The sequence below is a fragment of the Ciconia boyciana genome, chromosome 13 (assembly GCF_034638445.1).
Source record: "Ciconia boyciana chromosome 13, ASM3463844v1, whole genome shotgun sequence".
In the NCBI taxonomy this organism is placed as follows: domain Eukaryota; kingdom Metazoa; phylum Chordata; class Aves; order Ciconiiformes; family Ciconiidae; genus Ciconia; species Ciconia boyciana.
The window spans coordinates 2,294,584-2,308,819 of NC_132946.1; the positions used below are offsets into that span (position 1 = coordinate 2,294,584).

At 50.0% G+C, this 14,236-nt stretch overlaps 1 protein-coding gene across 3 annotated transcripts in view; it reads right to left on the reverse strand.

Annotated features, from left to right (window-relative positions):
• Positions 1 to 14,236, reverse strand: part of LMF1 (lipase maturation factor 1) — a 207,288-nt gene that overhangs the window by 14,707 nt on the left and 178,345 nt on the right. For all 3 annotated transcript variants that reach the window (XM_072878190.1, XM_072878189.1, XM_072878188.1), the window contains 2 exons: positions 10,853 to 11,006; positions 7,548 to 7,731 (listed from right to left, as the gene is read on the reverse strand). In XM_072878190.1, coding sequence (XP_072734291.1) covers positions 7,548 to 7,731; positions 10,853 to 11,006 — 338 coding nt within the window. The remainder of the gene's footprint in view (positions 1 to 7,547; positions 7,732 to 10,852; positions 11,007 to 14,236) is intronic.

Genomic DNA, 14,236 nt, shown 5'->3' on the forward strand with positions numbered 1-14,236 from the left:
AAAAGCCAGGACAGATGCACACATTGCTTTAAGGTGGGCATGCACGCACGTATTGGGTTCATCTTTAGGTTTTGGATCTTGACTGAGCACAAAGACAGGCAGCTGGGGACTGGCCCTGCACCAGCGATGCAGGTCCCCAGGCTGCTCTGTCTCCCTGCACCTCCATCAAGATATGGGCACGGACCAAGACTCCCACACCTGCCTCCTGTCCTCCAAAAGCTGGGGCTGCAGCTCCCCTCATGCCACGCGGGGCCCGTGCCGTCTCCCAGCTGGGATTACTGGGGAACCAGTGTCCCGCGCAGCCTGCTGCTACGAGTTGCTGGTCGGAGCATGCTGAAACGTGCCCCGAGCTGCACAGCTCACTGTCCAACCCTGAACAGAGCATCCCTGGGGAGATGCAGCCCACCACAGATGTGGACGTGACTCTCTCCTTTATCTTTTGAGAGTTTTCTTTCTGTTTTAGCATAGAAAGCAACTGACAAACCTAAACACAAAAAAACCATCGTCAGCCCAACTCAAATGCCTCAGAAAGGCAGCTTAGGCAGAGGTTAAGGTTCCCAAAGCAACGCTACCTTCACCACAAAGCCAAAGCCTGTGTTCACGGACAGTCCGTGCAAACCCACAGAAATACAGGAGGCGCAGCTCTCCAGCAAGCCAGATCATCTTTAACTGTCCTTACAGCTGGTACCAGCTCTCAAGACCTCCGAAAATCAGGTTGTAGGTATAACACAGTGGACTAACAAAGAGGACCTGAGACTAGGTGTTAAGACCCTATGAGCTTTTATTTCCTGACAGGCTTCAGCCCCGTGCAGCGCTCAGGTAGCTGCTTCCCCCTGGCTTTCCATGCCAGTTTAGCTGCATACGCTGCTTTGGGACGGGGGTTTGCTCCTTCTCCCCGCCCGCGGACAGCCCAGGGCGAGGAGCCGAGCATCACCGCACGCCCCGGGGTACCACCACCTCCCGGGAGCAACGCTGCCCTGAGACTTCTCTTCAACTGTTTATATTCTCTGACCTCTCCACTTATACGCTTTACCAGTGTATAAACATGGCATTCTCACCTTGAACACATTAACAGAAGTATACAGAAGTATTTAATAACTTTACAGAATTTAAAACCAAATCACTGCTAAGTCAGGCACCAGCAAGGAGCTGGGGGCAAACCAGACGCAGTAGCGACGAAACTCTGCAGAGATAACAAAGTAGAAGAGAATATAATAATAGCAAAAAATACGTATAAAAACCACCCGGCGCTACAGGGAACATGTTCCCAACTGAAATAATAATAAGAACCCTTTTCCTCTAGCTTTAATTGGTCATTTAATGAAAAAGGACTGCGGATTAGTGTGGCATTTTATTGAATCTTGGTGCTGGCACAGGCACACGGGAGGAGGTAAGTATGAGATGCACATGTGGAAACAGCTGGAAACTTGGCACGGGAGCCCAGCATTATTATTTCACATGACTGGGAGCCCTGCACGGTTTCACATCGGCGTCGGTGTGCGAGGGCGGATGACAGAGGGGTAGGGGAGGTTTACATTTCCCGCGCTATGGCGTAAGGGGCATTTTTCGCGTCACAGCCTACTCACTGCGGGGATGTAGAGCAGTAACTCCACCGTCCTGGGTATTTTCAGCCAATATTCACATTGCTGTTTGCACTGCTGTTTCCACTTCCGTAGCTGAGCACCTTCAACTCTTGCTGTTTAGGGAACCTGAGCTATCAGCTAGAGAAATAATCCATCCACAGAAAAGAGGGCCTAACTAATGCAATCCTTCGCTTTTTTATAATATTCCAGCTCACCGCCCTTTGCTACCATCCCGCTACCCAAGCGACTCAACCAAGGAAGGTCAAAGGCTACATCGGGTCGCATCGCTTCTCATTATCTCCAATAACCACATCCTCTTCCTTCTGTTAGTTTCCCAAAGAGGCAAGCTGTTTCTCCACAGGTCCGGCTCAACGTATAGTATTTCAGTGGGGGCAGTTTCTCAAGCCTCACTAAAAGCCATCCCTTAGCCCATCCTATTAGAACATGCTTGGGAAAGCAGCAGGTCCCTGGAGGAGGCGGGTGCAGTGCCGAGAGCCGCAGGTCTGGGCCGAGGAATAAAAGGAGCAAGACTTTGGGAACCGGCTCTTAGATCTTGCCTATACGGGGAAATCGCACACCTGGCATAGCTCCTGTATCACCTCTGTATTGGGAAAGAAAAGTCACTTTGTTCCAGAATAGAGTCTAGACAGGGAGATACAATAGCCACTGTAGACAACAACCATTCCCGGCGTAGACAAGGTCTTACTCTGTATTTATACAGTCCGCGGCACGATAGGCTATCAGTCTTATTTGGGTTTCTGGGCACTTCCATCACAATATTACTACTAGAGGTGAGTCTGCCCGTGATCCAGCCTGCAGCTTGTCTAAATGCAGCTCGGGGGTTTGAAATGATTCATATTCACAGGGAGACAAGTAATCACAGGTAAAAGGAGAAAATAAAATTCTTACATGCTGAACATGGACCAAAACGTATGAATGCTGCAATGGAAAATGGAAGTGAATTGAGGCCTGTATTTTCAGAAGGGGGAAGAAAGGAAATGTAAAAGGCTGTGCTTAGTACACTGCGCATGAGGCTTAGGTTTTATTACGTTACACACACCTCCTCCTCCATTCTGCTGCCATGCAGCTTTTTCCTGTAAGCACCTTCTGGCTGGAAGACCGAGATAACAGAGGCTTGAATAAAATATTTTACAAAAATATTAATCTGCCTTCTCTCTAAATAGGGTTACTTTTTCTCAGCTCTTCCAGTCTGCGTGCGATAACGTGAAGCCTCTGCCATGACTCTGTTACCACCCAGGGGAGATCCTCAGAGCACCAATCCCTTCGCTGAAGTTTCTCTCTTCTCTTAGGAAGGGAGCTGAAGTTTATTTATAAACTTACACATCGTATCTGGAAAACACACATTGCTTCTCAGTGCATCGCGAGCGCTGCTCTGCGGTGGGTTTGCTGACAGTTTGCAGAGCCCTGTAGGACACAGCAACATGGGCCACCAGTCTGAGCCGCTTCTGTGCCCGTCCCCACATGCAGAGACTTCTGGAACAGCTTCAAGGTACCATGCAACACGACACTGGGCTTTAAAAAACAATATGAAGACGGCATTAGCTTTGTTATTTTTTGAGTAGTTATTGTTTGGTAAGCACCAAGAGCGTGCCTTTGCGTTGGCCAAATGCAGTCCCCAAATAGAATAAATAAGCTTCATGCCATAGTAAGGAGGGGAAAAGCCTTCCCTTTGATTTTTCTTTATTCAGAGCACTGAAGGCTTTCCACTGCTGCCCACTGGTGAAGAACAAATCTTTGGTACGATAAACAACTGGCTTTTGTAAAGTCCAAGACATCCCGCTACCAGGAAAAGTGACCAACTCGAAGCCCCAAAACTATGAGCAGTATTTTGTTTTCTGCTTGCTATTTATTAACGATGCTGAATCCACCCACAGCCTGCCAAAAATGGTAACGCTTTTTGCACCAGCGGCACAGCGTAGCTCAGTTCTGGGCTGCGATGGCTGGGCTCCTGCTACAAATGCCCACCGTAAACAAGAAGGCAAGTAATTACAGGAGCGTTGCCATCGGTAGCTGGGGAACAGACAAAGCTTTAACAAATTGTCACCAGCTTCTGTAAAAACAGGACGTCTTTGCACTAACACAATAAAGTGTCAAGGGGTGGAAGTTTTTCCTAATGCTTAACCTGAATTTTCCTGAGATTAAATCATATTCTGCCATTTCATCCATTACTTCCTCCCTTCTCCACAGGGACACGGAAATCAGATTGCTCCTTTCTCCTGTGCAGTAGGTTTTCACCTACTATTCCAAACCCGTTTTGACATCGGGATGCCCATGCAGATTTGTTCGCTCTGCTGCTGAGAGAGAAGGTTTCTGCACCTCTGCTCTTTCGGCGGGTCCCTCTCCTGCACCCTTGCCAGCCAGCTGCATCCTTCCCAAACCGGTTGCTCGGCTGAGTGTAACGGGAAGGTGACACCATGCACGCCGAAGGCCTGCTCGCCTACCACGGTATCGTGTTTGCCTTTTCACAATGCCTTTTCCTAAGCGTGCTCATCCTGTGATGCACACTCAGCCCAAGAGGCTTCCCTGGAGCACAGTGCTCTGCTCCATCCCCTCCCGGGGCAGGTGAGGGGTCCTGCCTGGGTGCAGCACCGCGCACGCCTCTCCTGTCTGCTCGGACCCGAACCAGCAAGATCGCTGGGCTTTTAGCCCTTGTCCTCTGTTGTCCTCACAGCTCGGTGGCATCTGCAAATGCAATGAGCACATCGTGCCATTCTTTTCAATTAGCAGGAGCTCCTCTTAAAAATGTGCGTGTGCATTAAGTCGGCTCAGACCTTGGTTTAAATTGCTTTGATGGAGGCAGGTGATCCGGAGCGACTGACCTCAGTAACAAGCTCCTGAACATCAGCTCCTGACCGATAGACATGTTATTTCTGTTGCGATCACCCCAGCCCACTTTGCACGCAGGTGACCAGGTTATCAGCTGGGCGACGGAGCAAAGGGACTCCCGAGGTGGCTGCTGAGAAACAACTGAAAAGGGTCGCACAGATTTCCCCACGCCGCTGCTGGTTCGTGGGAGTTTTTCCCCTTCTGCAGACGGGAAGAAGCAACGCAGACATGTTTCTGGACGGGTTATGTCCCTGCCAGAACTAAATGAAGGGCTTCAATTCAGCGCTACAGCACCCTCGGGATGTCAAGACATACAAAACAAAGAGGGGATTTAGAAAACAAGTGAAAAGGCATATTATATTTAGATAATAAAATTAACATCACGAAAATTGTTTCCTGGAAAATAATGCCATGTTACATTACATATATTTATGGCACTACTGGAACAGTAATTAAGAGGCAGTCAACTAATAAACTGCAATTCAGAGGTGGAGCAGCACTGCGGCTCCTCCCGTTCCCGCGCCAGGGCCGTGCCGGCAGCTCCGCCGCCGCGCCGGCCCGCGCCAGCCGTGCCAAGGGCCTGGCTCTCCCATGCTCCGGCTCTTCAAAGCGAATCCTGCAGCTATAGCCAAGGTGGAAAGTTTCGCAGGAAACCCCGAGCGGAGGAAGGCGTCATATGTCAAGCGGTGATGAGGTGCAAAGAGGAACCTGTCACGAGCAGCACAAAGGGATGGTAAATATCTTCCCCCCAAGTCCCTGGCTTTTCTGCAGCCTGTCAGAGCTGGATATGTCAGCTCCTTACCTGGCCACCGCCAACGAACTGCAAAACCAGCCCTGCGGCCGCCTGCTCGGGAAGCGATGGGGCAGACGGTGAGCAGCGGCGTAAAAAAAATTCCAGAACTTTTAAAAACAAATTAAATGTAATCCAGAGGCTGAAGTAACTTGGTTTTATGGACTCTGTAAACTACTGTATGGGGTTTGCAAAACTTGCCTGGCTTCACAAATTTCTTCTGGGGTTTCGGCTTCTGGTTTCTCATCCTTTCTGCAGTTCTGCGTGACTCCAGTCTAAGCAACACCCGAACAACGGCGACTTCTGGCTGCGGCAGCGCGGGGACAACGGCAGGACAGCCAGCTTTCCCAGGGATGACAGCTGGCACCAAATATACAGCTCACAGTTTTCAACCAAACATTTGGCCGCTCCAAATGGGATTTACTTCCATGCTTAGAGCAGGTATTTACATGCCTGAACATCCAGATTTGAAAATGCTGGCTGCTGTGCCTAGGCTACTTGCCTTCCTATTGTTTTCAACGAGAGTCACCCCGCCTTTTTGGAAGGTTGTTTTTTCTCCTTTCTGCATCTTTTGTTAATACCTCTTCTAAGCAAGATCTGCAATTGCTTCACAGAGACCTGCGTACACCGGGGGGCCACGGGCAAGTCCCCAGCGGCAGGAGGGGACGAGGGAGCGCTGCGGCGGGCACGGGATGGCCGGGAAGGGACAACAGACCCACTTCCACTCGGTGCTGCCGTAGCGGGGAGCTGACGGACGCGCTCCAGGGCTGAGGCACACCTCCGGCACGCACCCACCCGAGCAGGAGGCGAGCACCCTCCTCCTGCGGTACACGAGACCCGCAAGGCTAATTGCTGCTAATCAGCTGGTGTGGACAGACGCCTCGGCAGGCACGCGCTCCAGCAGCCCCCTGCGCCCAGGCTACCAGAAACACTTGGGGAAACCTTTCAGTGAATTAAATACTAATAATAAAGATGTGAAGAGGCCGTGTTATTTCCTCTTCCTCCTCCTCCCCGGGCTGACCCGTACATCCCGGTCACTCAGCGCCTGGCCCGGCTCTGCAGAGAGACGGCGCTGGGGTCTCAGCACCAGCACAGCCCGCGCTCGCCTGTGATGCATCAGTATTTATGCCCTGTCCTCCTCTGGTTTTAAACCTGAGATCATTTTGTACGTTAAAGCCTTCGGGATATTCCTGCCTTGGAAACAAACAGCCTTTCTCCCATCTCAGAAATGTTTCTCTCCTCTGCAGATACAACCTTTGGTTGGGTGAGCTGGATTTCTTCTCCGCTGCCGGAGCCCTCCCAAAATACAGTCAGATTTCAACCAACAGCTCCCATTCAACCTTCCGCACCTTTATGTAATGCTGGGCACCGTTGCTGGCTTGAGTTTTAACCTTTGCTGTTGTCTTGCTGAGGGATAAGCATACCTAATGCAGATTAAATGAAATTCCAGCACACAAAAACTAGCGGGGTAAATATAAAACCATAGCCAAAGAGCGATGGTTATGTCATCGCTGAGGAATCCAAAAGGCGCCTAAATGAAAATACCACAAAGAAAGCAAACAGAGAAGTTTGGGGCAGGGGGAGAGGAGCGAGGGAAGAGGATATGCCGGGAGAGGACACAGGAACAAAGAGAAAAGCCCGTGATAATCTGAGATGGGTTTGCCTCATGCCACTGCTGTAAGCCCCAGTTTTGTAAAACCCGGTCCAAGTTCTCATGCTCATGCAAATAAGATTTTGCAGAATAGGCTAAAAGATATACAAGAATTAATTGTACAAGTTTCTCCCCCTCTTCTCGTTTTTAATTTATGGCTGTCACCTGTTTGCTGATACCATGTGGGGAAAACATTTTGAGGGACCCTGCGTCCATATGCAGGCAGGCGGGCAGCGGAAGGAACTGCCGGTGTCCCTAGGGGTGTCCCCAGGGGTGTCCCCAACAGGGATGCGGGTTCAAGCTGGCCGGCGGAGCGGGCAGCTGGGGATGCTGCCAGCCCTGGCGAGTCCCGGGCACCCTGCGAGGCAGCTTCTGCCCCGCCGTGCCACCGCTTCGCGAGGCAGGTGCAGTCCAGGGGCTTTCTCAATGTCTTGAACTCTTGTTATTGCTGAGAAACAGTTAAAAAGCCTCACATAAAATTTCTAAGAAAGAGTTTCATTACACTAGTAGCAGCAGACATCCTTTAGGAATACAACCTTTTTTTTTTTTTTAACCATAATTAACTTAGCTGGGGCTTCAAATATTCCCCCACCCGCCCCAACACATAGTAAATCCATATAAATTGTTTTTTCTGGTCAAGGGACACCCAAGTCTCAGAACACCCAAAAGCACTTACCTGGAAGGCAGCAAACCACATAAGCCAGTCCAGGCGGTAGTGGTAGGGGGTGATAAAGCATGGCCTCCTCTTCAAGTCCCCAGGCTTGCATTTGAAGTCATATTCCTCCCAGACAGCAGCGGGGTCATTGGGATCCAGGCTGGACGTCCCCTGAAGGACAACTTCTGTTCTCTCCTTGGTAATGCTGTGGGACACGACATGATATTGTTTTTTGTCTCAAGTCGTGTAAAATGCTAGTTCATGAGAGTCAACATGGCAACACGAGTCAATGGCCTCGTGGTACAGTTGGATCCTGATGGGTCAAGCTACAGAGAACCTGTCTATCCAGCAGACTTTTCTCTCTCCAGCAGCAAAGGACATGGAAAACTTCAACTTCCATGCCCTCCCATGCTCCCCTCTATCACACTGCAGTTGCGCCAGTCCAAGGAGAGACTATGGCCCAAAAAGATGATTCCTACTGAAATCGAAGGGTCTGTCTTTCTAGATGAGAGCCTAACACTTGTCCAAGACATTGAGAGAATATAACGAGCATCTCCCAAGTCCCACATGAGCATCTTCAACCTGCACCAACTTCTCTCTTTGTCCCATGTTTCTGAAGAAACCTTTGTTTCTGTTACTCCGATGACTCTATGATACAAGAGCTCTCTGACTACAAGCCTCTGATGATACGAGAAAATGGAGATGAAAGATGGTCACAAAACATAGCTCCATCTCCAGGTTTTTAGCATGCGCCATGTGCAAAAATATAGGCTTGTAACCGGCACGTGTGGCTGCCCTAATGGCATGGCCACCGACAATATCTGCAGGGGAATTTTCACAGGCGATTGCACACAGAAATCCTGCCTCTGCATTTTGAAGCTCTGGCCCTGACACCTCCAGCTGCAGGATCAGCAGAGCAGCTTCCAGCTGGGACCACTCCGGCGTCCCATTTGCAAGCCTGGCTCTCCCCGCAGCGCTGCTGGCCACCGGGTGCTGAGCTCCAGCTCGAACCTTGGCCATGGCAAAGGGCAGGACACGCTCGCAATGAGCCCAGGTTAACTGGCTACAGCTGCTGGAGCCTTGGGGAGGTGGCTGGCCCCGTACGGAGCACCCCCCAGGAGCCGACTCTTGTGGCACCATTAACAGCTGTCTCTACATGCCCAAACATTTCACCATCCCGACTGGGAGACAGGTCTCATGGAGCTATTAGTCAGCAAGAGGAGGAGGAGGAGGTAATGTGTGAGCCAATGCAAACCAAGCCAAGAAAAGCAGAAAATGCAAACAAAAAAGCCCCCCATACCCAGATGATGTATAGAAACTTGGTTAAAAAGCACCCCAGCCTTACAGCAGGTCATGCATATTCCCTTTGCTGCTTGGCTGGACTCTCTCTGCACAGCAAGGTGGTAGAGCAGTGGGGATGGCAAACTCTCCAGGCCACGGAAAGCCCGTGTGAAAACACCATCATCAAGTTCTCAATGACCTGTCAGTGACGCTCGCCTACACTGGAGAGCTGTTTTCCATAACGAACACATAACTGCGTAACTGCCTATCAAAGTTGTCCAGCTCCCAACACCCTTTTAATTTTTTACTACTTTGGTCCCTCCTCCTCCAACTCAAGAAACCGAAAATTTGGAAACACACAGCCTCCACCTTCTCCCCCGATGGCTTCCAGTGATAGATGCTTACAACCCAAGGAATGCTGTATGTCTCCGCTTATAATTGTTACCTACATTTAATAGATTTCTGGATTCTTCAGCCAAGTTCCATATTATACGCTGGGCTGAGTTATGAGCCGTGGCCAGCTGCCCAATGGTTAGAAACACACTGTAAATCAGGGACACCAAATTACTAATAAAAGTATGTTCCTACTGTGTGATTCAAAATATGTCAAGTTTCACATAATCGTATATTCATTATAAGCTGCAATCCTCTTTTTATTGGTTTACATAGGCTGGAATTACAAACATATTACAGCAGCATTTCATCACATGCTCTTTAGGTTCTGGTAACTGTTGAAACAGAAACCATAGACTGAAGAAGAAAAAGAACAACAACCCAAAGAAAACAATCTCCTGTAGCTTCACCACTCCAGCCTTCAAAGAGGTTCAGGGGTTATTTCTCCCGCTCTCAAAAAAAAGGAGAAACTTCAGCATTTTCCACAACTAGCGTTGATATTTTTAATCATGTTTTTTTCTAACTTTTTTCCTTCCACAGAAATTTCTGCTATTTGAAAAACTGGGGGAAACATCATATTAATTTGATGTGCTCCAGGTGTCCTCTGCATCTCCAGTACCTACAGGAAGACCTGCTCCTCCCCTTCACCATCCGCTCAGCCAGCCCTCTCAACAGCCAACCTGCTTCGCGTTTATAAAACCTATTTAATTACTGTTGGCTTCTCCTGTGGGACCTTGTCCAGAGCCCCCTAACCCAAGAGCTGCCCATCCCACCCCTCGGCTCAGACCTCTGGGAACACCCCGCGGCCACCATGGCGAGGTGGTGGCAAAGCCAGAGGTCCACGCAGAGAAGACTGGCCCTGTTGTTGCCCCTGGGGCAAGCTGTTCTGATGAAGCCTGGGCTTTCAGCATTTTCTCAGTTGGAAGAGGCTGGGAGGGACAGCACACAAGAACGGTTACGGTGAGCCCAACCATGGCTCACCTAAGCCTGGTGACCTGTCCCCAGAAAACCCAGACTCGGATGCTTAAAAACCAGCCCGGTTACAAACGCAGCTGGAGATGCTTCCCTTGTCCAGTCCCACCTCACAGCCGAAAGTGGGATTTCCTGAGCTGAAGGCAGCAGCCAGGCTGCTGCTGGGCCTGTCCTCTCAATCTGTCTTGTTCTTTTTTGAGGCCGTTTATACTTTCGTCTCCACAGTTTCCTGTAGCAATGAATTCCCCAAGTCACTCGTTGGAAAAAGCACTTCCTTCTGTTGGCCTAAAATCTTCTACCCAATAGCTTATGTGAATATTTACATGAGGGAAAGCAAACGCGCACAGGGGAAGAGAAGTTCACCATAAATATAGCAGGCTGGTGATGGTGAAGACTACCCACTGGATGAACTCTTTTATGGATATTTTCATCCTGCTATTACATTTGCTACATCAATATAACGAGCTAACTAAAAGTGGCTCAAAGAAAATAAATTATAATTCAGTGGGAAAGAAACCTGCTCCTTTTCTCCTTCTCTCTCATAAACAGATATTCCAAGTCTACTGGCTACTGGAAGGATTTCTAGGATTTCTGTTTAGGTTTAAGGCACACAGACTGGCTATCGGACTATCCTGGAGAGAGGAGCAGAGCTATAGGATGTGCCATTAGAATACATGTACCTCCCAAAAGCTCCGTAGGTGTTCACTATTCTGAGAGGGTTGAACGAGGTGTTCATGACTTGTCTGGAGTTGAGCAGGTTTAGGACAACCGGGATGCTGAGATAAGCAATCAGGAGGCCAAAGGAGATGTTCACCACTTTGCGGACACAGCAGCCTGTTGGGGACACAAAAGCAGACCAGAAGGAGGTGATTTCACTGCCGGTGATGGGCTCGGCTCCCCCCGGCTCCCCTGCCCGACCCCCCCGCGGTGGTCGGGACCCTGCCCGGGTGCTCACAGCTGCTCTCGGGCTGGGGCTGACAAACACTCCGCCGTAATCAACCCGACCTTGCCAAGGGCCATACGCTATCGCTCCAGAGATCTGCCTTTCTCTAAATAGTCTGAGAAAGGGCTAAAAAGAAAAATGTCTAAAATGTAAGATTAATCACTGCTTTAATACAGGGGAAAAAACACAGCTGGCACTTGCACCTTGCTCAAAATTGCCCTCCTGGTTTGTAAGCCGTGCGTGGAGTGCCTCCAGCTCCCCGGGGCTCCGTCACTGCCCGGGGCTGCCTCCTCCCCGCTGCCCCAGGCTCTCGCCACCCAGACTTATTTCTTGCATTTTCCTCCCTCTCGCTCGCCAGCTCCATTCAAACTTCATTCTCCTTTTGCAAAATCTCTATTGCTTATCATTTATGTATGAGACCTGTGTTGCTTCACCAGCGCTTTGGTATTCGGTTTGCAGGAGCAGCACAGGGCTGTGCTGGATTTCAGTCTAAGGAGACACCTACTGCAACCAGACGTGACCTCTGAGGGGTTCCTACCCTTACGGCCGTTTTAAATTTATTTAACATTAACAGCCAAAGGATCAGATTCAAAGCAATTGCATGTAGCTTTCCCCTTATCTCTGCAGGAGAGGGATGTTTATTTGAACCTCTCTCAGAAGCTATTAATAATTGTTTAGTCTGAGAACATTTCCGGAGAATCATTTGATTTGGGAAGGAGCTCGCCGAGATGCCTCCCCTCACCTCCTGTGCTGCTGCGAGAGCAGTATGAGTCTGTTGGGCATTTTTTTGTCTTTTAGATGGGCTAAACTTTCTAGCCTGTAATTAAAGAGCAGGCACAGACACAGAAGCCCTCCACGACATGGGCAGCATCAGCAGCTCCTCAGGTCACGCTTTATGGCCATGCACGGACTGCTCGTCCTTCAGCAGGTGGTGATCATCATCATGCCCTTGGGGTCACAGCTACTCGGTCATAAAGAAAAAGGGTTTAATACAGGGAAAAAAAACCCCAAACCATGGCAAGGATGGAGCAAGACTTGGGGAAGGAGCATGGGACACGAGCCAATGGGATTTGGATCGAGCAGGCAGGAGCTGAGCACTAGCAATGGGAATTGGAGGTCTCAGTAGGAATTACACACACATACTTCAGGGATGTGACCAGAGCCTTGTAAAATCAGGTCACGAGCGGGGCATGGCTGGGTACCCTCCTGTCTTCTGCTCTGGTGACCCAGGGGTGAGGGCTCCTCTAAGCCTCTTGCCACACAGCCCGTCAGCGCCAGCTCAACAGCCTCTGCTTTGTTAGCAGAAAAAATATGCAGAAATCCAAAGGCACCCAGAATATTAGAGATACCCTACCCTTTACTAACAGATTACCTCTTTTTAAGATCCCAGAACAGGGACACATCAACACGCCAGATCTGTAGTATGTATGGATGGTTCTCCTTGCTTGGGCAGTCCGGCTCAGTAAGGTTTTCTGGAGAACATCACAGAAAAGGAGCAAGTTCCTCAAAAAAAGGATCTACCTCTCCCTCACGGTGACTCACCGAGTGACATCGCAAAGAGGTGCCCTTTGGCTTCTCCTCCAGAAAGGAAGGTGCAACCTGAGTGTCGTTTGGGACTGGATGCAAAAATACAATTGGTAGGAAAGCTCTAGGCTCTCACAGCCTCTAAAGCAAAGATACCGGAGGGGAAAAGCTGTTCAAGATTTCTTGCAGCAAAATATGTAAGATAGGAGACACAGAAAGTTTAATGAAACAGCATTAGCCTGGCTGGAACTAACGCTTCTGGTTAATAAGCTGCGTTTCTTGGTAGATGAGAAAGGACTGGAGACAGACGCTGTGTCTTGTTGACATTTTTCACTCTTCTGACAGATGTTTAGTATATTTAAAAATGAGCATCTGTGATTGTTGTTGATATTATAGGCAATTTGTTGCTTATATGTGGTTTATAAAAATGCTACAAACACAACTCTACATCTGTTACGCAGCCCCACGAAAAATATCCCAGTGTTGCTTGTGCAGGCGATCTTCTGGAACAGGGCTGCTTGAAAACTCCTTTCAGAAGGAAACATCAGCCACGTTGATCCCTTCTGTTCATTTACTAAACCCCTTGTATTTGCTTTTCCATATTCATGGTATGAACATGAGTTCACCTCCTCCCTGCTTTGGGGAACGTGCTCCCCGCCGTGGCAGTGCCCACGCTGCAGCGGTGGCCACGAGCATCTGCTCCTCTCGCCTTCTCCAAGCAGGACACTGAACGGGGAACGGCCACTTTGCCAGCAGCCAGGTCTCTTTCCCAATTAGCTAAAGAGTTGTTGGACCCCCAATGGATCAACAATCAATTTGGTTCTTTCTGGAAGTCTGGCTTCATGTCCTGTTATTTAACCAGAGAAGCAGGGTGCTCGTGCAGCTCTAGCACCCATGGGCATGAAGGGCAGGAGGGCAGATGGGTCACAGGGCCACCGTGCCACAGGGGAGAGGGGACAGCAAACGCACGAGCTGCTTCTGCACCCAACTTCTAACAAGAAATCCTCACCCCGAACCACACTGGGTGTTTCAGCCTTGATTTTAAATAGTCAAAATAAATAAAAAAAAGTTTAAAGAAAAAAATCACAAGATAAATCGTGCAATCCCACATTGCTTATTTAGGGTTGGTGTCTGATGCTCACTGGGGTGAGAGCAAGGAGGACTGACTCTCAGGCACAGAGGTGTCAGAGCTGCAGCCGCCTGGACTGGCTGCGGATGCCGGCCCTGCACGGAGGACGTGCCCTCTAGCAGCAGTGCCCCTATGGCGATCCCCCCACGGCAATGCCCCCGTGGCAATGCTCCCGTGGCAATGCCCCCGTGGCAATGCCCCCGTGGCAATGCTCCCACGGCAATGCTCCCGTGGCAATGCCCCCGTGGCAATGCCCCCGTGGCAATGCCCCCGTGGCAATGCTCCCACGGCAATGCCCCTGTGGCAATGCTCCCGTGGCAATGCTCCCGTGGCAATGCTCCCGTGGCAATGCCCCCGTGGCAATGGCCCCGTGGCAATGCTCCCGTGGCAATGCCCCTGTGGCAATGCCCCCACAGGCACTTGTGAACCAGCCACCAGCTTCACGCTCATCCTCCGCAGCTCAAGGTC